At 44.9% G+C, this 24,205-nt stretch overlaps 1 protein-coding gene across 2 annotated transcripts in view; it reads right to left on the bottom strand.

Annotated features, from left to right (window-relative positions):
• tacr2 (tachykinin receptor 2) overlaps positions 1 to 24,205 on the bottom strand; it is a 75,200-nt gene that overhangs the window by 37,416 nt on the left and 13,579 nt on the right. For both annotated transcript variants that reach the window (XM_059948029.1, XM_059948030.1), the window contains exon 3: positions 21,604 to 21,754. In XM_059948029.1, coding sequence (XP_059804012.1) covers positions 21,604 to 21,754 — 151 coding nt within the window. The remainder of the gene's footprint in view (positions 1 to 21,603; positions 21,755 to 24,205) is intronic.

Genomic DNA, 24,205 nt, shown 5'->3' with positions numbered 1-24,205 from the left:
CACCTCTGCCCCTCTGACCCTCAACATTGGTGCCCCTCAGGGCTGTGTACTAAGCCCCCTCCTTTACTTTCTGTATACCCGTGATGATGTAGCCACCCATAGCTCCAATCTGCTAATTATTTGCTTGATGACCCTACACAGATTGGCCTAATCTCAAATAATAACGAGACAGGCTACAGAGAAGAAGTCATCACCCTGACACAGTGGTGTCAAGAAAACAACCTCCCTCAATGTCACAAAAACAAAGGAGCTGGTTGTGTTTAACAGGATGAATGGAGACAGGCTAACCCCTATTGACATCAATGGAACTGAGGTTGAGAGGGTGAACAGCTTGAAATTCTTCAGCAAAAACATTATCGAGGATCTCACGTGGTCTGTACATACCAGTTTTTACCTCAGACAGTTGAAGAAGTTTGACGTGGGCCCCTAAATCCTAAGAACTTTCTATAAGCGTGATGCACCATCAATAACTCACTCTGAGACGTAAAGGCGAGATATCGGCTTTCATTGACTGGAAGAAGGAACCAGCAGTGAGTGACCACCATACTACATCCTGGAGACTGAGGCCGAGCATCAGGCCTCGATTGCCTTCATACAGGGGCCTGTGGGAGGAGCCACAGGAGCAGTCAGCAGGGGGCGTGTCCAGACAGGCACGTAGTTCACCACATTCACCCCCCCTTTGTTTAAAAGAGTCCCCATGTGGTGAAGTTTCTTACAGGTCAAGTCTATCAGGTGGTCAAATCTGTCGCTGCGATCTACGTAGCACCGGCTGTGATTGCACAGATGCCGGCGACATTGGTGATTGCACAGGAGACGGAGGTTGTGCTGGTTCCAGCCCACTAGGCGCCAGTGATCCCTCACGCAGGTGCGAGGCGCCTGGTATATACGCGTACGAAACGCCCGGTATATAAGTGTCGTGAGGAGTCTGTGTAGGGCCTGGTGAGCACGGTGTCACCTCAGGTACAGGGTTCATAGTTACCATGGAGTATTTGGGGTAGTGGTCTGCTGCTCCTGCGGGCACCAGGTCGCAGACGGAGACTGTGTCCTCCCGCCTATCAGGTAAGACCACGTAGGCATACTGGGGGTTCACATGTAGAAGGTGAACCCTCTCCACCAGCGGGGAGTATTTATTACTCCTCACATGTTTCCGGAGCAGCTCTGGCCCCGGGGACGTCAGCCAAACTGGTAGGGTGGTCCCAGTGACAGACTTCCTGGGAAAAGAGAACAGGCGTTCATGAGGGGTGGCATTGGTGGATGTACATAACAGAGAGCGGATAGAGTGGAGTGCCTCAGGGAGGACCTCCTGCCATCGAGAGACCGGCAAAGTTGTGCATAGAGGGCGTATAGCCGGTCGAGCTGTGTGCTAGCACACGTTCCCCAGGATAGGGCATCAGGGGGCTCATTGAGTCTGCCAGGCCGGTACAGGATATCATAGTTGTAGGTGCAGAGTTCTATTCTCCACCGCAAAATCTTATCATTTTTGATTTTGCCCCGCTGTTGGTTGCTGAACATGAACGCAACCGAGCGCTGGTCGGTCAGCAAGGTGAACCTTTTGCAGGCGAGATAGTGCCTCCAGTGCCTAACAGCCTCCACTATGGCCTGGGCTTCTTTCTCCACCGCGGAGTGCCAAATTTCAGAGCCTTGGAGGGTGCGAGAGAAGAATGCCTTCCTGATTGAGGGTAGCAGTCAGAGCGAAATCAGAGGCGTCACACTCCACTTGGAAGGGAATAGTCTCGTCCACCGCATGCATAGACTTGACCTGTAAGAAACTTCGCCACAAAGTGCACAATTGAGAGCATCCTGACTGGCTACATCACTACCTGGTATAGGAACTGTAACTCCCTCAATCGTCGGACTCTGCAGACAGTGGTGCAGACAGCCCAACACTTCTGTAAGTGTGAACTTCCCACTATTCAGGGAATTTACAAAGATAGGTGTGTAAAAAGGGCCCAAAGGATCACTGGGGACCTGAATCACCCAAACCACAAACTGTTCCAGTTGTTACCATCTGGGAAATGGTACCGCAGCATAAAAGCCAGGACCAGCAGGCTCCGGGACAGCTTCTGCCACCAGGCCATCAGACTGATTAACTCACGCTGACACAACCTTATTTCTATGTTATATTGACTATCCTGTTGTACATACTATTTATTATAAATTACTACAAATTGCACATTGCACATTTAGATGGAGATGAAACATAAAGATTTTTACTCCTTATGTATATGAAGGTGATAAGTAATAAAGTCAATTCAATTTAGTTCAATGCAATTTCATGAAGTATACCAGTGATATTAAACCTGATTCTCATTCTGAGTTTCAATTCCTTTCCCCAGTCTGTCAGGAGCTGCATCCGAGTACACCTTCCATAGATCTAATTATAAGGTCCCCTCACTTCCCACATCTTTATGGAGGAATGTTCCGCACTAAGTCAAGTGCTAAGAATAAAAAAGAAATTAAAACACCTCCCTACATATTTAGAAACATAGAACATAAAAAACCTACAGCACAATACAGGCCCTTCGGCCCACAATGCTGTGCCAAACATGTACTTACTTTAGAAATTACCTAGAGTTATCCTTAGCCCTCTATTTTTCTAAGCTCCATGTGTCTATCCAGGAGTCTCTTAAAAGACCCTATCATATCCGTCTCCACCACCCTCGCCAGCAGCCCATATGCATCAATCACTGCATTAAAAAAACTTACCCCTGACATCTCCTCTGTACCTACTTCCAAGCACCCTAATACTGTGCGCTCTCATGTTAGCCATTTCAGCCCTGGGAGAAAACCTCTGACTATACACACAATCAATACCTCTAATCATCTTATACACCTCCATCAGGCCACCTCTCATCCTCCAAAGCTCCAAGGAGAAAAGGCCAAGTTCACTCAACTTATTCTCATAAGGCATGAGAATATTTGCTCCTTTAACTCTTGTTTATGATTTGCAACCTTAAATATAGTCACAGCAAAGTAATCAATCCCTCCTGATTTCTAGATGCATCTCTTGAGAAATGAATTCTAAAGCACAAAGTCATGTGATGACCAAAAGAGATCTTGATGGATTTATGAATAACAGAAATTACTTGGTTTCAGAAATTGATTACCAAAATACTCCTTGCCTTCCAGAACAAATTACCAAAAAAATTGATTAGTTCTCTAGGCAACAGCAAAATTAATATCTGCTTTGCTAGTCTGTTTGTGAGATCAACCAGCCTTGCTTTGGCCAGCTGTTCCTAAATGCAATGCTGATGATTTGGTGACCTATTCCAGGTATCAATCATTTCTTTTTGTAATCTATCAGAACTTAGAAAATCTACAGCACATTACAGGCCCTTCAGCCCACAATATTGTGCCAGCCATGCAACCTACTCTAGAAGCTGCCTAGAATTTCCCTACCACATTGCCCTCTATTTTTCCAATCTCCAGTACCTACCTAAGGATCTCTTAAACGACCCTACTGATTCTGTCTCTACCACCTCCGTCAGCAGTGTATTCCACGCACCCCCCACTCTCTGTGTGAAAAACTTACTTCTGACACCCCCTTGGACCTACTTCCAAGCACCTTAAAACCATGCTCCCTCATGTTAAGCATTTCAGCCCTGGGAAAAAGCCTCTCGCTATCCACACAATCAATGCCTCTCACCATCTTATACACCTTTATCAGGTCACCTCTTATTCTCCGTCACTCCAAAGAGAAAAGGCCAAGTTCACTCAACCTATTCTCAAAAGGCATGCTCTCTAATCCAGGCAACATCTTTGTAATTCTCCTCTGCACTCTCTCTATAGCATCCACATCCTTCCTGCAAAGACGTGACCAGAACTGAACACAGTACTCCAAGTGGGGTCTGACCAGGGTTCTATACAGCTGTAACATTACCTCGTGGCTCTTGAACTCAATTCCAAGGTTGATGAAAGCCAACACATCCTACGCCTTCTTAACAACACCATCAACCTGAGCAGCAGCTTTTCGTATTCTATGGACATGGACCCCAAGATCTCGCTGATACTCCGCACCGTCAAAAGTCTTACATTAATATTATATTCTGTCTTCAAATTTGACCTACCAAAATGAAGCACTTCACTCTTATCTAGGTTGAACTCCATCTGCCACTTTTCAGCCCAGTTCTGAATCCTATTGCTATTCCATTGTAACCTCTGACAACCCTTCAGAATATCCATAACATCTCCAACTTCTGTATCATCAACAAACTTACTAACCCACCTTTCTACTTCCTCATCCAGGTGGTTTATAAAAATCACAAAGAGGAGAGGTCCCAGAACAGATCCCTGTGGAACACCCTCCATGCAGAATACGAACCATCCACAACCACCCTTTGCCTTCTGTGGGCAAACCAATTCTGGATCCACAAAGCGAGGTCTTCTTGGAGCCCATGCCTCATTACTTTCTGAAGTAGCCTCACATGGTGAACCTTCTCAAATGCCTTACTGAAACCCATATACACTGCATCCACTGTTCTAACTTCATTAATGCGTTTTGTTACATCCTCAAAGAATTCAATCAGGTACATAACGTGTGACCTACCCTTGACAAAGCCATGTTGACTATCCCTAATCAGATTGTGTCTCTCTTGAAATGCTCATAAATCCTGCCTCTCAGGATCTTCTCCAACAACTTGCCCACCACTGAAGTAAGACTCACTGGTCTGTAATTTCTTGGGTTATCTCCACTCCCTTTCTTGAGCAAGGGAACAACATTTGCCGACTTCCAGGCCTCTGGTACTTCTCCTGCCCTTTCGATAATGTAAAGATCATCTCCAGAGCCTCAGCAATCTCTTCCCTTACTTCCCACAGCAGCCTGGAGTATATCTCAACCAGTCATAGCCACTTATCTAACTTAATACCTTTCAAAAGCACCAGCACATCCTCTTTCTTAATGTCTATACACTCAAGCATTTCAGTCTGCTTTAAGTCATCCCCACAATTGCCAAGGTCCTTTTCACAGATGAATACTGAAGCAAAGTATTCATTAAGTACCTCCGCTACCTCCTCGGCTCCATGCACATGTTTCCAGTCTCACTCCTGATTGGTCCTATTCTCACACGGCTCATCCTCCTGCTCTTCACATACTTGTATTCACAGGAACTACGACTCAATAACTTACTGGCATATAATGCAGAAATTATTGACATGAGCATCAAATTACCAAGACACAACTGGTTGTCCTCCAGAGGAAATTACCAAAATGAAGATAATTGCTCTGAAGAATAGATTTTCATTACAGAATTATTGTAGACTTGTTAGATTGGCAAAGCTGAGGCATGTTGATCTCAGACAAATGGTATTAATGCAGTCAGCAACAAAACAAATCGGTGATTGGTTTCTGCATGACACAGCACATGGGCCTTTGTTCTCAGGAATATAATTTGAACAATGATTGATGCCTAGAAGAGTTGAACAATACATTGAATTATTGTTCTCAGAAGCTTTTAACCAAAACAAAGACTGATTAAAGTCATGGTATCAAAAGAGATAATCATTGTACTCTGGAATATATTGCCCACACTAAGTCAATAACTTTGTCATTAATCACAACAGACAGACGTTATTGATAAAGAAGATAACCAAAACAGAAGATGCTTTACCCCCTGAACATGTTATCAAAACAAAGAATCATTCAAGTGATGAATATATTGTCAAAATGGAAAGTAATTATCTTCCAAGAAGAGAATATTAGAGACATTAGAGAGTGAGAGATTTCTATAGATAACAAAAAGAGATTTATCAATCTCAGGAATAGATTACCAACACAGGGCCACTGATCTCAGTTAACCATAAAGTATTCTGCGTGCCTGAGATAGTGAAGAGCCACTGAACGCATTGTGGGAGAGAGATTTGAAAGAGTAAGCAGGGCCAGTTAGGACATTTTGTGCGCCTGAGGTCACCATGCTTGCCAAGGGACAATGAAAACAGAAGTCAGGTTTAAACAGAGTGGTGATTGTGGGAATACCATACTATGTGTAGGACAGTGTTTGAGTGGAGAGTTTGAAGCTTTGGCTCAGAGGCTTTGGCGAAGAGAAGTTTCTAGTAAGTTTCTTTCTTTCTTTGTCTATTAGTGTAATGAGAATGGGTCCAGGGTCAGTGCTGTGTGCCTCATGTCAGATGTGCAAGTTCCAGGAGACCTCCAGGCTCCATCATAACTACATCTGTGTTGGGTACATCCAGCTTCAGTTCCCTACAGGTGGTGTTAGGGAACTGGAGCTACAGTGGAGGTACTTGGCGATTAAAGTCTGATTCTGATTCTGATTCTAATATGGGAGAACAAGGAGCAGATAGTAAGACCCAAAGTAGGTGGTCACCTCCAAGTTCCAGGAGCAGGTAACTGGATGACCATCAGGAGAGGGAAAGGGAATAGGCAGCCAGTGCAGAGTACCACTATGGCTGTTACTCTGAATAATAATTATATTGTTTTGGATATTGTAGGGGGAAGAGATCTATCAGGGGAAATTCGAAGTGGCCGGGTCTCTGGGACTGAGTCAGAATGGAAGGGGGTGGGGTAGGAGAAGAGGATTGCAGTGGTGATGGAGATTCAATAGTTAGGGAAGCAGACAGGAGATTCTGTATGACCTGTACAAAAAGAATGGTTTACACAAGGAGGAACCAACATCTCTGCAGGCCAGTTTGCTGGAGCTGTTGTGAAGCTTAAATAGCTTGGCAGGAGGGTGGGTCAGAAGATGGGGCAATTGGTATACAGAAAGTACACTGCAGATGCTGTGGTCAGATCAACATGTACAAACAAGCTGGATGAACTCAGCATTCGTAGAAGCGAGCAGTCAACGTTTTGGGCAGAAAACTTTTAGTCAGGATGCTGCCCAACCTGCTGAGTTCATCCAGCTTGTTTGTACGTGTTGGTGTACAGGTAGATGCAGCAAGTGGAGAGAAGGTGAAGAAGGAAAAGCTGTGGACAGGCCATAATTGTAGTAGGTGGTATGGGTTAAAAATATCTATTTTAATGCGAGAAATACCAGGATAAAGGGTGAAGAATTTAGATTCAGTACATGGAAATATGATGCTATGGCCATTATGGATGCTTTGGTCTCACAAGGGCAGGAATGGCTGGTGAATGTGCAGCGGTTTAGATCCTTCAAACGGGATAGGGAGGGAGGTAAGAGATGGCGGAGTGGCATTACTAATCAGTGATTGTATCACAGCTGCAGAAAGGGAGGACCTTGTGGAATGGTTGTCCACTGAGTCAGAGAGAGCAATATATTACAAATATTCTATAGATCCCCCCTCTCCCCCCAGCACGAGCAATGGAGGCACTGAAAAACAGATCAGGAGGCATGTTTTGGAAAGGTGCAACTTAACTGGATTGCTATCAAAGAAGACTCCATCTTCCTTAATAGTGATTGGCACCTCCTTAGTTCAAAAGGTGTAAATGGGGCAGAATTTGTTAGGTGTATCCAGGAAGGATTCTTGAATCAGTATGTAGACAGGCTGACTAGAGGAAGACTGTATCAGGTCTGGTGCTAGGAAATGAACTGGGTCAGGTGTCAGATCTCTTGATGGTGAGCATTTCCAGACAGTGACCCCAACTTCCTGACCTTTACTTGGAGAGGGATAGGAGCAGTATGGAAAAGTATTTAATTGCAGGCGGAACTTGGGAGCATAAATTCAGAGTGGATGTACTCAGGGAAATGCACAATGGGAATGTGGAGGTTGTTTAGGGTGCACTTGCCCTATCTGGATTGGTTTGTCCTGTTGAGGGAGGGAAAGGATGGTAGGGGGAAGGAATCATGGTTAACAAGGGTTGTGGAACATCTTGTCAATAGGAAAAAAGAAGCTTACTTAAGGTTTAGGAAACAAGGATCCAGCAGCGTTCTAGAGAGTTACAAAGTGGCCAGGAAGGAGCTGAAGAATGAACTTAGGAGAGCTAGAAGGGGACATGAGAAGGCCTTGGTGAAAAGGATAAAGGAAAACCTCAAGATGTCCTGCACATATTTGAAGAACAGGAAAGTTGCCAGAGTGAGGGTAGGACCTATCAGTGATAAAAAAAAGGAAATGTGTGTGGAGTTGGACGAAGTAGGGAGAACCTTAGTGATTATATTTTTTGAGTATTCATCACTGAGGGGGCCCTTGACCATTGTGCGGACAGTGTAAAACAGGCTGATATGCTGAAACATGTGGACATTAAAAAAGAGGATGCTTTGAAAATCACGGGACAGTTAGGTCCCCGGGGCCCGACTGGATATATCACTGATTACTACAGGAAATGAGGGAAGGGATATTGATTGCCTTTAGCGATCATCTTTGCATCTTCACTGGCCATAGGAGATTATTGGAGGGTGGCAAATGAGGGAGGCTTTCAAGACAGTGCCATTAAATGGCAACTGTTTGCTGCAACTCCAATGGGAATCATTAAATATTCCTGTTTAGGACTACTACAGCTAAAATCCACAGTCACAGTCATGAGTACTCCAGTGAGCAGCGTGAACACTCCCTCTCCTTTTGCACTGCCACTATACATCCTATTGTAATTTATAGTTTTTATTATTGTGTATTGCTAAACAACAAATTTCATGACATATGCCAGTGATATTAAACCTTATTTCAATTCAGATTCTGATTCAAATGTTATTCCTTTGTTCAAGAAAGCTGTCTTTTGGAAGAGGACAGCGAGGCTTTGAGAGGAAGTGCGGCGGGGGCCATTTTCAAATTGTCCAATTGAGTCTCAGATCGGAGTTCTGAGAGGCGGGACTGCGCTGGCGCGTGAAGGAGGCCTGGGAAGGAGGGAAGATATATAAAGAACGTCGCCTTAAGAAGCGGGCAGCTTCGTTTGCGGGCAGCGGAGTGTGCCGGGAGCAGAGTGTAGGGCTTGGGCTCAGGGGGCTTAGGCGGAAGAGGGCACAGTAGGCTTATCTTTTAGTTCTTGTTATTTTTCAGTTTTTCGGGAAGTATGAGTGTGAGGGCAGCTTGTTGTTCTCGGTGTCGGATGTAGGAGGTCCTGGAGTCTCCGAGCCTCCTGGACGTCCACATCTGCGCCAGGTCCGCCGAACTGCAGCTCCTGAGGGACCGAGTTAGGGAACTGGAGCTGCAGCTCGATGACCTTCACGTGGTCAGGGAGAGTGAGGAGGTCACAGAGAGGAGTTACAGGCAGGTGGTCACTCCGGGGCCACGGGAGGCAGATAGGTGGGGGGAAGAGGCAGGTACTAGAGAGTACCCCAGTGGCTGTACCTCTTGACAATAAGTACTCATGTTTGAGTACTGTTGGGGGGGACAGCCTACCTGGTGGGAGTGACAGTGGCCGAGCCTCCGGCACTGAGGACGGCCCTGTAGCTCAGAAGGGTAGGGATAGAAGAAAGAGGACCATAGTAATAGGGGACTCGATAGTCAGGGGTTCAGACAGGCGGTTCTGTGGAGGTGATCAGGAGTCCTGGATGGTAATTTGCCTCCCTGGTGCCAGGGTTCGGGACATTTCTGATCGCGTCCAAGATATCCTGAAGTGGGAGGGTGAGGAGCCAGAGGTCGTGGTACATGTAGGTATCAATGACATAGGTAGGAAAGGGGAAGAGGTCCTGAAACGAGAGTATAGGGAGTTAGGAAGGCAGTTAAGAAGAAGGACCGCAAAGGTAGTAATCTCGGGATTACTGCCTGTGCCATGCGACAGTGAGAGTAGGAATAGAATTAGGTGGAGGATGAATGCATGGCTGTGGGATTGGAGCAGGGGGCAGGGATTCAAGTTTCTGGACCATTGGGACCTCTTCTGGGGCAGGAGTGACCTGTTCAAGAAGGACGGATTACACTTGAATCCTGGGGGGACCAATATCCTAGCGGGGAGGTTTGCTAGGGCTACAGGGCAGACTTTAAACTAGTAAGATGGGGGGGTGGGAATCAATTTGAGGAAACCATGGGAGAGGAGGTTAGTTCACCAGTAGAGCAAGTAAATAGACAGTGTGTGAGGGAGGAAAGGCAGGTGATGGAGAAGGGATGCGCTCAGCCCGAAGATGTAGAGGAGAAGAAAGAAAAGGATAATAAATTTGAATACGTTGTTAGGGATGAAAAGAGAGGAGGGAGTGGAGAGTATCTTAAATGTATCTATTTTAATGCTAGGAGCTTTGTAAGAAAGATGGACGAGCTTAAAGTGTGGATTGATACCTGGAATTATGATGTTGTAGCTATTAGTGAAACATGGTTGCAGGAAGGGTGTGACTGGCAACTAAATATTCCTAGATTTAGTTGCTTCAGGTGTGATAGAGTAGGAGGGGCCAGAGGAGGAGGTGTTGCATTGCTTGTCCGAGAAAATCTTATGGCGGTGCTTTGGAAGGATAGATTAGAGAGCTCCTCTAGGGAGGCTATTTGGGTGGAATTGAGGAATGGGAAGGGTGTAGTAACACTGATAGGAGTGTATTATAGGCCACCTAATGGGGAGCGTGAGTTGGAAGAGCAAATGTGTAAGGAGATAGCAGATATTTGTAGTAATCACAAGGTGGTGATTGTGGGAGATTTTAATTTTCCACACTTAGACTGGGAAGCTCATTCTGTAAAAGGGCTGGATAGTTTAGAGTTTGTGAAATGTGTGCAGGATAGTTTTATGCAACAATACATAGAAGTACCGACTAGAGATGGGGCAGTGTTGGATCTCCTGTTAGGGAATGCGATAGGTCAGCTGACAGATGTATGTGTTGGGGAGCACTTCGGGTCCGGTGATCACAATAGCATTAGCTTCAATATAATTATGGAGAAGGACAGGACAGGACCTAGAGTTGAGATTTTTGATTGGAGAAAGGCTAACTTTGAGGAGATGCGAAGGGATTTAGAGAGAGTGGATTGGGTCAAGTTGTTTTATGGGAAGAATGTAATAGAGAAATGGAGGTCATTTAAGGGTGAAATTATGAGGGTACAGAATCTTTATGTTCCTGTTAGGTTGAAAGGAAAGGTTAAAGGTTTGAAAGCACTATGGTTTTCAAGGGATATTAGAAATTTGGTTCGGAAAAAGAGGGATGTCTACAATAGATATAGGCAGCATGGAGTAAAGGAATTGCTCGAGGAATATAAAGAATGTAAAAGGAATCTTAAGAAAGAGATTAGAAAAGCTAAAAGAAGATACGAGGTTGGTTTGGCAAATAAGGGGAAAGTAAATCCGAAAGGTTTCTACAGTTATATTAAAAGCAAGAGGATAGTGAGGGATAAAATTGGCCCCTTAGGGAATCAGAGTGGTCAGCTATGTGTGGAGCCAAGGGAGATGGGAGAGATTTTGAACGATTTCTTCTCTTCGGTATTCACTAAGGAGAAGGATATTGAATTGCGTAAGGTGTGGGAAACAAGTAAGGAAGTTATGGAACCTATGACAATTAAAGAGGTGGAAGTACTGGTGCTTTTAATAAATTTAAAAGTGGATAAATCTCTGGGTCCTGACAGGATATTGCCCAGGACCTTGAGGGAAGTTTGTGTAGAAATAGCAGGAGCTCTGACGGAGATCTTTAAGATGTCATTAGAAACGGGGACTGTGCCGCATGATTGGCGTATTGCTCATGTGGTTCCATTGTTAAAAAAGGGTTCTAGAACTAAGCCTAGCAATTATAGACCTGTCAGTTTGACATCAGTGGTGGGTAAATTAATGGAAAGTATTCTTAGAGATAGTATTAATAATTATCTGGATAAACAGGATCTGATTAGGAGTAGCCAGCATGGATTTGTGCGTGGAATGTCATGTTTGACAAACCTTATTGAATTTTTTGAAGAAGTTACGAGGAATGTTGACAAGGGTAAGGCAGTGGATGTAGTCTATATGGACTTCAGCAAAGCCTTTGACAAAGTTCCACATGGAAGGTTAGTTAAGAAGGTTCAGTCGTTAGGTATTAATGCTGGAGTAATAAAATGGATTCAACAGTGGCTAGATGGGAGATGCCAGAGAGTAGTGGTGGATAATTGTTTATCGAGATGGAGGCCAGTGACTAGCGGGGTGCCTCAGGGATCTGTTTTGGGCCCAATGTTGTTTGTAATATACATAAATGATCTGGATGATGGGGTGGTAAATTGGATTAGTAAGAATGCCAATGATACTAAGGTAGGAGGTGTTGTGGATAATGAGGTGGGTTTTCAAAGCTTGCAGGGAGATTTATGCCGGTTAGAAGAATGGGCTGAACGTTGGCAGATGGAGTTTAATGCTGAGAAGTGTGAGGTTCTGCATTTTGGCAGGAATAATCCAAATAGAACATACAGGGTAAATGGTAGGGCATTGAGGAATGCAGAGGAACAGAGAGATCTAGGAATAACAGTGCATAGTTCCCTGAAGGTGGAGTCTCATGTAGATAGGGTGGTGAAGAAGGCTTTTGGAACGCTGGCCTTTATAAATCAAAGCATTGAGTACAGAAGTTGGAATGTAATGTTAAAATTGTACAAGGCATTGGTAAGGCCAAATTTAGAATATTGTGTGCAGTTCTGGTCACTGAATTATAGGAAAGATATCAATAAATTAGAGAGAGTGCAGAGACGATTTACTAGGATGTTACCTGGGTTTCAGCACTTAAGTTACAGAGAAAGGTTGAACAAGTTAGGTCTCTATTCATTGGAGCATAGAAGGTTGAGGGGGGATTTGATCGAGGTATTTAAAATTTTGAGAGGGATAGATAGGGTTGACGTGAATAGGCTGTTTCCCTTGAGAGTAGGGGAGATTCAAACGAGAGGACATGATTTGAGAGTTAGGGGGCAGAAGTTTAAGGGAAACACGAGGGGGTATTTCTTTACTCAGAGAGTGATAGCTGTGTGGAATGAGCTTCCTGTAGAAGTAGTAGAGACCAGTTCAGTTGTGTCATTTAAGGTAAAATTGGATAGGTATATAGACAGGAAAGGAGTGGAGGGTTATGGGCTGAGTGCGGGTAGGTGGGACTAGATGAGATTAAGAGTTCGGCACGGACTAGGAGGGCCAAGATGGCCTGTTTTTGTGCTGTGAATGTTATATGTTATATGTTATAAAGCCAGTAGGGATAATCCTAGGAATTATAGACCACTGAGTCTCGTATTAGAGGTGGGCAAACTATTGGAAGGAATTCTTAGAGACAGAATTTATGAACATTTGGAGAAACATCATCTAATTAGGTGTAAGCATGGCTTTATGAGGGGCAGGGCATGCCTCATTAGCTTGATTTATTTGTTTGAGGATGTGACAAAGGATATGGATGAAGGTAGAGCAGTGGGTGTGGTGTAACAGGATTTTAGTAAGGCACGTGATAAGGTTTCCCATGGTAGGCTTATTCAGAAAGTCAGGAGGCATGGGATCCAGGGAAATTTGGTTGTGTGGGTACACTATTGGCTTCCCAATAGAAGGCAGAGGCTGTAATGTGCCCGGAGGCTGCAGAGATCTGTTCTGGGCTTCCTGCTCTTTCTAATTTTTATGACTTGGGTGAGGAAGTGGAAGGACGGTAAGTTTACAGATGACATGAAGGTTGGTGGAGTTGTGGACAGTGTGGAGGGTTGTTGTCGGTTGCAATGGGACATTGACAGGATGCGGAGCTGAGCTAAGAAGTGACAATGGAGTTCAACCTGGAAACGTGTGAAGGGGCCTGAATCTAGACTCAGGGCCTGGGCCTGAGAGTGAGGAATGACCTGAGGTCTGGCCCACTTAAGAGCCTTTTTCCATCAGGCTTAAGTCAGGGTGTCAGGGCCTGAGGAACGGGATGGACGGGTTTTCAGCTTGCTGTTCACAAGGTTTACTCACCTCTGTGCTGAACTGAGGCTGTGGCCTGCAATTAATGGGCTGCTGGATTGGCTGCAGTAACAACTAGCTTCACGGCTGTGAACACTTTTGTGATCTTCAGTTCTGAATGCTATTTGCTTCCTTTTATTGCTTACATGATTTGCTATTTTTCTTCACATTCGGTGTTTGATGGTCTTCTTTTTTAATGGTTCTATTGTGTTTCTTTGTTTTGTGGCTGCCCATAAGGAGATGAATCTCAAGGTTGTATATAGTATACCTTGATAATAAATGCACTTTGAACTTTGATTCACTTTGAAATTTCAAATTTGAAGGTGGAATACAGAGATAAAGGCAAGACTTTTGGCAGCATGGAGGAACGGAGGGATCTTGGGATCCACATCGTCCTTAGATCCTTCAAAGTTACCATGCCATTTGATAAAGTTGTTAAGAAAGCATATGGTATGTTGGCCTTCATTAGTTGGGGAATAAAACTCAAGAGCCGCAAGGTAACGTTGCAGCTCTATAAAACTCCGGTTAGACCACACTTGGAATATTGTGTTCAGTTCTGATTGCCTCATTATAGGAAGGATGTGGAAACTTCAGAGAGGGTGCAGAGGAGATTTATCAGGATAATGCCTGGACTGTTAAATAGGATTGATAGCAAAGTGAAGGATCGTAGAGTAGGTTAACAGTTCAGCACGACATCATGGGCTGAAGGGCCTGTACTGTGCTCTGGTGTTCTGTGTTCTATGATTGTTATTGATCCCAGGAAAAGAGTCGTTATTCCCAGAAACACAGCACTGTGTGTTGATTTTCAGGAATGTAGGAGCTGTTCAGAGTCAATGCTCTCGTGACTAGATTACTAAAATAGGTTAGTTGCTCTCAGAAACAGATTATGTCAAGGACAGAAAAAAATTGACAAGACACTGATCTCACAATTGATTACCAAAGAAGAGAATCATTTTCACAGGCTTGGAAGCCAATGAACACTTCCTCTGAAGAACTGGTTAACAAAATAGAGTGACTGATCATTTTTACCCCATGATCATTTTTCCACCATTATTGTCAATCTAGAAAAGCAACGTTGATTTACCAAGTGCGGGAAGCAAAAACAGGTTTCCTTAAAATTAGACGGCAGCTGAGACATGGCCACAAGGCAACGTGCATACCGAACAGTGAACGAGCTACAAGACCCCACACCAATCGATCATACCAACTCTGATACGCTCAAAGGTGGAGATGTTTTCTGATCCATTTACAATGTTCACTTACATTCCAAACCCGCCAGTGAATGAAGAGACCATTGCCCTCATTGCTTTAAAAGCCAGAACAAATAGACTGAGGAACAGCTTCTACCCCAGAGCTGTGGCCTCCATCACATCACTCCCACAGGGCAATGACTGAAACTGTGAGCACACACGTGCACACACAAGGACTCATATACTTGCACTTTGTGCATTACTGTGATATTCTGGTGCTGCTGCAACTTATTTTCTGCTGCTTATCTATTTAATACTGTTTTTTTCTATTACTGCCTTGTTTTTATCTACCACTTTATTTAACTGCCTGAGAGGAAGCCAAACAGAGTTTCATTGTATCTATGTATAATGAAAATAATCATTCATTCATTCAGTAAGATAGTCTGCAGTCTATAAATTAGACAATGAACATTTGCAGCACAAAATATCCAGGTAATTACTAGCAGAGTCTAAGCAGCTAAGTTGGACATCCAAGGGCTTCACCATCTCTGTGTTCCCCTGGGGGTGCCAATTTAACTGGATTAGCTGCATATAACCAGGTAGGATAGCAGCACACTCGGTCACAGCAGTCTCTCTGGATCCAAGCCAAGGTGTAATTGTTTGTCCTTTGCAATCGCAAGACTCTCCTGGATATTAAAAACATGAAGTGCTGCAGATCTGTTCCCCTGATGAGTGGTTCGATGGCGATGGAGCTGGATGTGTTGCTCCAGCCACCCAAGGAGGAAGGCGTCAGAGGTAATGTGGGCCCCAACAAATGGAACAAACAGTTGTCTTGAACGTTTTTGCTTGAGATCGCAGGACACTGCTGGACATCGGTAGTGTAGAACACTGCAAGTCCGGTTCACTGGTTGATCGGCAAACCAACGAGGGGGAACTACATGGGCCAAGCCCTCATGCCTTGGAGTCTCACACTGCGGCCACCCAGGGGCGAGCTGTGACCCATTTTGGGTGAGGGCCAGCCCCTCCGTCGGCGCTGCTCTCCAGTGTTCACTCGGCAGAAGACGAGTTGGATTGCATTTGTCGGCTGCTGCACCAGCGCGTGACGAGGACTGCTCATCAGTCTACAGGCCGTGGCACTCAGGGGCTCGGGCTTCGTACTGTTTTTGTGACTGTATATTTTTCTTCTGTAGTAACCAAATGCACTGCGTGCTGTTGGTACTGTGCTTTGCTCCTTGGCCCTGGAGGAACGCTGTTTCGTTTGGCTATATTCATGGGTGCGGTTGAATGACAATTAAATTTGAACTTGAACTTGAAATACCATCACTGCAAAAGTTTGGAATCTTGCAGCAAGTGATGGATCTCCTGAGATCTTAAACCCTTTCCAACATCACAAGGCCCTTCAGGAGTGCAGTGGGATACCTACCTGGATGAAAGCAACTCCAACGACATTCAACAAACTTGACACCATTCAGAACAAAGTACCCTGAATGTAGCCCTTCCATTGAAATGCAGTTATTCCCTAAATCTACTGAGATGCCACCACCATGGATAACAGTGGCAGCAGGGGTTCCCTTCCCATCTTGTATCTTGCTGACTCTGATATAAATGATTATTTCTTCATTGTCACTGGTCCCAGAAACTTTATGGAACAATATCATTAGAACAGCGTCACCATAAGGATGCCATTGTTTCAGACACTGCCACTTTTCTCAAGAGCAATTAAGGATGGAAAACTCTGACCATTGCAGTAATACTGTTGGTTAACGTCATTGGTCGAAACGTACATAATTCACGGCCACCAACATTGAGTCAGGGTTCACTTTAGCAGGTTGGTCTGACTTGATAGTGTAATTATGTGAAGTACTTTTACCGTGCTTTGTGTTCGGTGCATGCCATACAATAAATTTGAGTTGTTACAGTTTTTCTTAAACATGAAATGCCTCCACCATTTTTATTTGCAAAAACCTACGTTGGTGACCCCGATGTTCTAGAACAATTCCAGAGTTATTGAGCATGTTGGCTGATGCAGTTGGTTTGAAGCTGCCAGGTTTTAGGAGCAAAATGCCATCGCTTGGTTTGTATAAGCCAAGGCCCTAGTCACACTGCAATATTTATATTCCATCAACAGCACCAAATATTTCTCTGTGGTAGCATTGTTCAACAACTCCACGGCTGCGAGAGTGGTGAGTCTACTAGAACACGATAAATACCGATCACTGAAAACTCACTTTTTACAGACTTTAGGACTACCAGACTACCAAACAGTTACTCTCCTTGCTCAGCCTCGGCGATGCTAACCCTTTGGAGCTAATGGAGAACATGCTGTCTCTCCTGGGAAATCACCATCCTTGTTTTATGCCATAAATGCCTGATCAAGTCTGCATAGCCCTCACTAATGCACTCGTGAAGAACTATAGGGAATGTGCTAAAATGGCTGATAGCCTCCACTCAGCCGGGCAGCAATGTATCATTCCTCCTCTTTTTCTCCCCTCGATATGCCTGGTCAGCGATGCTTCCAACAAAGGAGGCCTGCAGCTGGAAACAAACTGCGCCAGGTCTACGTTTTTACCACGTCACTTCGTACCAACGCTGGGAGTGCCAACCACCTTGCGGCTTCGACAGCACATCGGGACATCAGCGGTCTGTGAGTGCCGTGGGTTCCAGCTGTCCACTGTTCATTGTGGACAGCCTTTCAGGACGATGCTTCCTGCGTGAACCGGGTGCTCCAGTGATTGTGATGCCAGCATCTCCTATTGATGGGAAGCCAAAGAGCAATGAAACCTCACTGGAGGTGGCCAATGGCAGCAGGATCCAGATCTACAGGACACGATGGGTGACACTCTGCTTCAGTGGGTGACGTTACACATGGGAATTCGTCCTGGCTAAAGCGGCCAGACCCCTGCTCAGTGCAGACTTCCTGTGTGCCCAAGGACTATTAGTTGATTTTAAGCCACCAAGCTTGTGGATGTCAAGGACTTTGGGTCGTTACCCTGCTCCCCCAGCAAGTTCCCCCACAATGACACTGTCGAGCACCTGCTCCACTGCATGTGCTTACTCAACCTTTGGGCAAATTCCCAAACCTCACCAAGCACACGTTCTTCACTGCAGTCACAAAATATGGGATCAAACATCACATTTCTGCAACTGGCCTGCCTGTCCATGCCTGCATAGACTAGACCCAGAAAAGCTGCCAACCATGAAGGCTGAGTTAGCCAACATGGCATTGATGCTAGTCGATAGCCCCTGGCTTTGCCCCTCCATATGGTCCCTAAATCCAATACCGACACCTTAACAAGGCCCCCACCTTCGATCCTTCCCCAATCCCACACATTCAAGATTTTTCAGCATGTTTCACTGGAAAGTTAGTTTTTTCTGAAGTCTGTCTGGTTAGAGGTTCTTTTCAGGTGCCTGTGTGCTTGGAGGACATTCCCAAAATGGTTGTGGTAACCCTGTTTTGTCTCTGAGGTCCTGCACATGCTGTTGGGCTGAAAAATGCAGCACAGACGTTCCAACGGCTGGTGGCCTCTGTATTACAACTTAGATTTCTTTTTGTTTACCTGGATGATACACTTGTCGCCAGTGCATCCAAATCTGAACACGTATCTCACCTCCGCACACTTTGAGCACTTAAGCCAACATGGGTTGATTATTAACCCTGATAAATGCCAGTTTGGGCTGTCAACCATTGACTTTCATCACATCTCCGCAGAAGGTGCAAAATCCCTCCCATCTAAAGTAGCTGCTATTATGGATTTCCCACCACGCTGCACTAGTAAAAAATGGCAGGAGATTTTAGGCATGGTGAATTTCTATCACCACTTCATTCCACGAGCTGCTGATCTTATGGCCCCCCCCTGTATAGTGTGCTTAAAGGCAATACCCCTAATCACGTGCATGATTGGTCAGCGGATATGACCAGAGCATTTGATGATATCAAACAAGCTCTTTCCGATGCCACACCACTGGTGCACCTGTTCTCCAACACACCTACAGCCGTTACTGCAGACACTTCAGACTACGCTGTGGGTGCTGTGCATGGACAGTAGGTTGGAAGCGTGTGGCAGCCGCTCGTGTTGTTCAGCTGGCAGTTCCGTCCTCCCAAAAGGCTTGACTGTGAGCTTCCTGCTCTCTATCCGGCTGCCGCCATTTTCATTTTCTTCTGGAGGATCACCATTTCACTGCATTCACTGCACAAACCCCTCGTGTGCACGATGTCCAAAATATCAGCCCCTTGGTCTGCACAGCAGCAATGCCAACTGGCCTAAGCGTCAAAGTTCACAACTGATCAAGGGGGGAAATAATGCCATGACTGATTGCCTCTCATGGCCAGCCATTGAGACCATACATACAGGCATTGACTATACCAACATGGCAGCCAACCAAGTTACTGACCCAGAGGTCCTGGCTTACCGAACAGCAGTAATGGCTCTGCGGTTGGCTGACATTAAGTTTGGGGAAGCTGGGGTTTCTCTCCTGTGTGATGTCTCAACCAGCCGCCCTCGTCCCATAGTGCTTGCAAACTGGAGGCGGACATTTTTGACTCCATACATGGCCTCTCGCATCCGGGGCAGAAGGCTTCACAGAATCTGGTAGCACTGAAGTTTGTTTGGGACATCCTTAGAAAGGACATGTGTGACTGAACTGCAGCCTCTTTGGAGTGCCAGCGGGCATGGGCATGATATGTCCAGGCGCCATTGGCACCTTATGAGGTCACTGAGTGACGGTTTGCCATGTCATGGTGGACCTTGTTGGTCCTCCTCCTCCCTGCCGCAGTTTCACTCCCCTCCTTACCAGGGTGGACCGTACCACCAGGTGGCCAGACTTTGTCCCTTTAGCATCATGATGGCCGCAGACTCGGCTCCGGCATTCATCAGCACCCAGATTGCTGGGTTTGGCAGTCTATCTGATATTTTCTCTGACCGCATTTTATATCAGACCTCTGGGCTGCGATGCCCCAGGACCTTGACTTTAGGCTACATCACACCACGGTGTATCACCCACAGTCCAATGGCCTATGTGAGTGGTTTCACCACCCCTGAAAGGCTGCTCTGAGGGCTCCCTAATGGCCACACAATGGTTGTCTCCCGTGGGTCCTGCTGGGGCTCAGAACAGCTCCAAAAGAGGACCTGCAGTCACCCATAGTTGAGTTGGTATATGGGCAGCTGGTAAGAGTGCCAGGGGATTTTATTCCCTATGGCACAACTGCCTGGTCGGCCTCTCAACAGCATTCCACCCCCCTCAGTAAATTCAATTCCATTTCACCTATTCCTACCTCCCATCGGGGTGTACAGCATCCTTGGGCTCCTGTTGTCCTACATCCCACCTCGTTTGTTTTTCTCTGCCATGATACACACCAACATCCCCTTAGGCCCCCTCATGTTGGCCCGTTCCTCGTTTTGGGATGGAGGGAAAAGACTTTTATCATAGATAAGAGGGGTAAACCTGAATGTATTTCAGTAGGTCAGCTTAACCCAGCCCACCAAGATTTGGATGATCCCACTACCCTGCCCCCGCCATCACGCCATGACTACGAGCACGTCAACACACCTCTGGATGAAGCAGAGGTGTCTGCTGTTCCTCCACCCATGGAAGGCAGGACCCAAGCCAGGTGGCTCATCTTAGTTCTGGACAGGCTCACCATGTGGCCTTAGTGAATCCCGTGGGGGGTGGGGGGTCTGTGTAGGGTAATGTAATTGATGGAAACGTACATAATTCACAGCCTCCGACCTTCAGTTGGGGCTCACTTTAAGAAGCTGGTCTGCCATGATGACGTAATTATGTAAAGTACTTTTACCGCGCTTTGAGTTCAGTGTTTGGAGTACAATAAATGTTTTTTTCTTAAACATAAAACGCCTCTGCCATTTTTGTTTGCGAAAACTTACAATACCATCCTCCTAAAAAAATTGAGAAGTCTGTTCCTGAAATTTGGTTCCTTTTAAGTCAGCGGAGATGATCAAAACAGATTCAGTGGTCATTCAGAGCATAGTTTACCAAAGTAGATAGTTGGTGTTATCAGCAATGATTCCCAGTACAGAGAGTTATCAATATGTAAACATTGCTGGGGGTGAAGTTGTTGTGAGCTGATCAGCTGCCCCACTGTTCAAAAGGAAAATCAGGCACAAGTTGTTTATTAATGGTACTCAGCCATTGAGTTGGAAGGTGGGAAGGACTTTAGGCAAGTCATCCATTTCACTGTAAACAAAATCTATTTACTCAGCAGTGTTTATTCAAACAGTACAAGCAATTGAGAGGTTATTTAAAATGCCTGTATGAACTGGAGGAAACAGACTCATATGTGAAATTAAAGCAGTTTATAGCAAAGGTACAGTGAATCCTCCTGCAAGATAAATATGTGAAGCAACTCCATGTTCTAGGTGCCACACAGAGGTGTACAACTAAATATCTTTTCAAGTTGGAAATGATAGTGAATACATTCCACGACAACAAATGCATCCTTTGGTTAGATCGGTTGGGTTTTGTGATGCCAGTAAGCTATTCACCACCCTTTCCTAATCTCTCGCTGTGAGAGATAATATTCAGAGAACCTTAGCAGGAATGCTTCTCCTTAAGCCCACAATCAAATGCAATTAACTTGTAACAGCTTAGAGATCAGGTTAAATAAACCATGACAATTTTGCATTGCCCCAATCTTGTGAGCCCATGGCAGAACAAAGACTCTTATGTCTGGTTAAATAACACTATACAATATTCATCTTCTATAAACAAGTTATGGGTTTTGCAACAAACCTTTCGTTTTGCTTTCAGCTGCTCATGATACCTCTCTGTTGAGTCTCCAGGTATTTCACTGGCCCATAGTGTTAATCCCACCTTTGTGTAGGTGACTCCCATCACTGTTAATGGCATCAGGTAAATCAAAGCTATCACCACCAGCTGGTACCTGCAATACACAATCATCAATGATGGTGACAAATCTATTCCAGAAAAGATTTGCCCATTACATAAAGTCAAAACTTTGTGGTTTGAGAGTGAATTCTGAAAATGGATAAGAAACTGGCTGAAAGGTAGGAAATGTGGAATCTAATTTACCAGATACTTTCCACTCAGGCCTGTGCTCTCACTGCCGTCTGTGTAATTTGAATTTATTTAAATCTTACATCCATCCCACAATGTGAGAGAGTAAAAATCTTTGCGTTATGACTCTATCACAACGTATAGTCGTTTGAATTTATTAGTCTAATGGCTTGTAGGAAGATGCTGTCCTGTAGCCTGTAGGTCCTGGCGTTAATGCTGTGGTACCGTTTGCCAGGAAGAAGCAGCAGAAACAGCTTATGGTTGGGGTGGCTGGTGCCCCCGATGATCTTCCATGCCTTCTTTATGCACCTGCTGCTATAAATGTTCTCAATGGAGGGAAGTTCACATCCATATTGGCAGCAAAAAATGATTATTACTTTAAGGCCATCAACAATCTAAGGGTTGAATCCCATGCATTATTCTTATCTGGGACACAACAACGTAAAGGGTTCATAAACTGTCAGTAAAGATTTTTGAATAATTTGTATAAACTTTCTCTCAACGCTCCATGTCTTGTTCATGTGCTGACATTGGAGAGGGTTCAAAGATTGAGGAGCTCTGTACCTCTACCCACTGGAATTCTGAAGAATGAGGGGTGACCTTGTTGAAACCTATCAAATGTTCAAAGGCCTCGCTAGAATGGATGTGGTGAAGATGATTCCTTTGGTGGGGGAATCTAAGATCAGAGGACACTGCCTCAGAATAGAGGGACATTCTCTTAGAATGGAGATGAGGAGGCATTTCTTTGGAGAGAGTGGTGAATCTGAGGAATTCATTGCCACAGGCGGCTGCGGAGGCCTAAGTATTTAAGGCAGAGGTTGATAGGTTCTTGATTAGTCAGGGAGGGCATTAAAGAATACAGGGAGAAGGCGGGATATCATGGCTGAGAGGGAAATTGGATCAGCCATGATGAAATGGCACAGCAGACTTGATGGGCCAAATGGCCTAATTCTGCTCCTATATCTTATGGTCTTATGCCTGTCCTAGCACACAAAATCAGCTCTGGTGGACTGGGCGGATGAGATCTACAGTGAGATCCAACAGCCAGGAAGGAGGAACTGCAACACTCAATGGAGATCGAAGGGCTTGACAAGGCGCAGAAGACGTCATGGTCGTCCACTGCAAACAAGGAAGACCCCAGTTTGTGACGCTTGTTAGTACGACCTGACCCAGTCTTGTGAGGTCGAGAGAGTGGAACTGTCTCCACTTTAAAAACTCTCACGCACGGGTTTCATTGATTCAACTTTGTACATTCTGCCACAGAATTAGAGGGTAACTCACTAAGCACACATCCTGGAGATGAGGAGAACAAATACTCACAGCTCTTAAAATGACAAAATCATTGAGAAAGGTTTTATTATTTTGCCAATAAATTGTGGTTTTATTAGCGGGGTCTGTCTGTGAAGTTTATGTTTAATCCCAGCATGTCTGAGGTGCAGATTAAAAGAAAGTGTCAAATACAGCACCCGCAGAATTGATTGGAAATGAACAGGCAAGCCTAGTAACTGATAAAGTTGTAGATAGAACGTAGTACGTCAATTATAGGCCAGTTGTATCAGAAATTTCAGTAGTTTTGACAAGGATCCAGAGCCTGTAAATTTGTACAGTATGTTAAAGCAATGGAATTTTATTTTAGATGAATAACACATAGAAATGATGGGCAACAGGTGTCTAGAATCAGACACAAGAAGGCAGTTTTGTTCATATGTGATGCAGACAAACTTACTTGAATCCCTTGGAACATTTGTTCTCCCAGTTAATATAGTTCTAAGGAAATTACAAAATCATTTCAGCCCAATACCATTAGTAGGTTGTAAGTTTCGAACCCATATTCAGAAATCAGGAGAGATTCAAAGATGATATAGTTAGGCAGTATTGAAACTTTGGTGCATTTCTGGATCACACACTGAGAGATCTGTTTCTGTATGGACTCATAGATAAAGTGCACATGGCACACAGGGCTTAACATTTCAAAGGGTATAGAACATAGAACGCAGAAATCTACAGTACATTACAGGCCCTTCGGCCCACAATGTTGTACTGACCATGTAATTTACTCTAGAAACTGCCTACCGCATAGCCCTCTATTCATCTATGCTCCATGTACCTATCTATAGAACATAGAAATATGCAAGATTGTTATACTGTGGAAATAGTCTCTGAAAATCCAAAGGAATTACCATCATATATAACAATAATGTCAGGGGTAAGTTTTTACACAGAGAGTGGTGAGTGCATGGAATGGGCTGCTGGCAACGGTGGTGAAGGCAGATATGATAGGGTCTTTTAAGAGACTTTTGGATAGGTACATGGAGCT

Source organism: Hypanus sabinus, chromosome 22 (genome assembly GCF_030144855.1).
Source record: "Hypanus sabinus isolate sHypSab1 chromosome 22, sHypSab1.hap1, whole genome shotgun sequence".
NCBI lineage: Eukaryota > Metazoa > Chordata > Chondrichthyes > Myliobatiformes > Dasyatidae > Hypanus > Hypanus sabinus.
The sequence above is the reverse complement of the archived record's forward strand: the minus strand, read 5'-3'. Positions and strand labels throughout refer to the sequence as shown.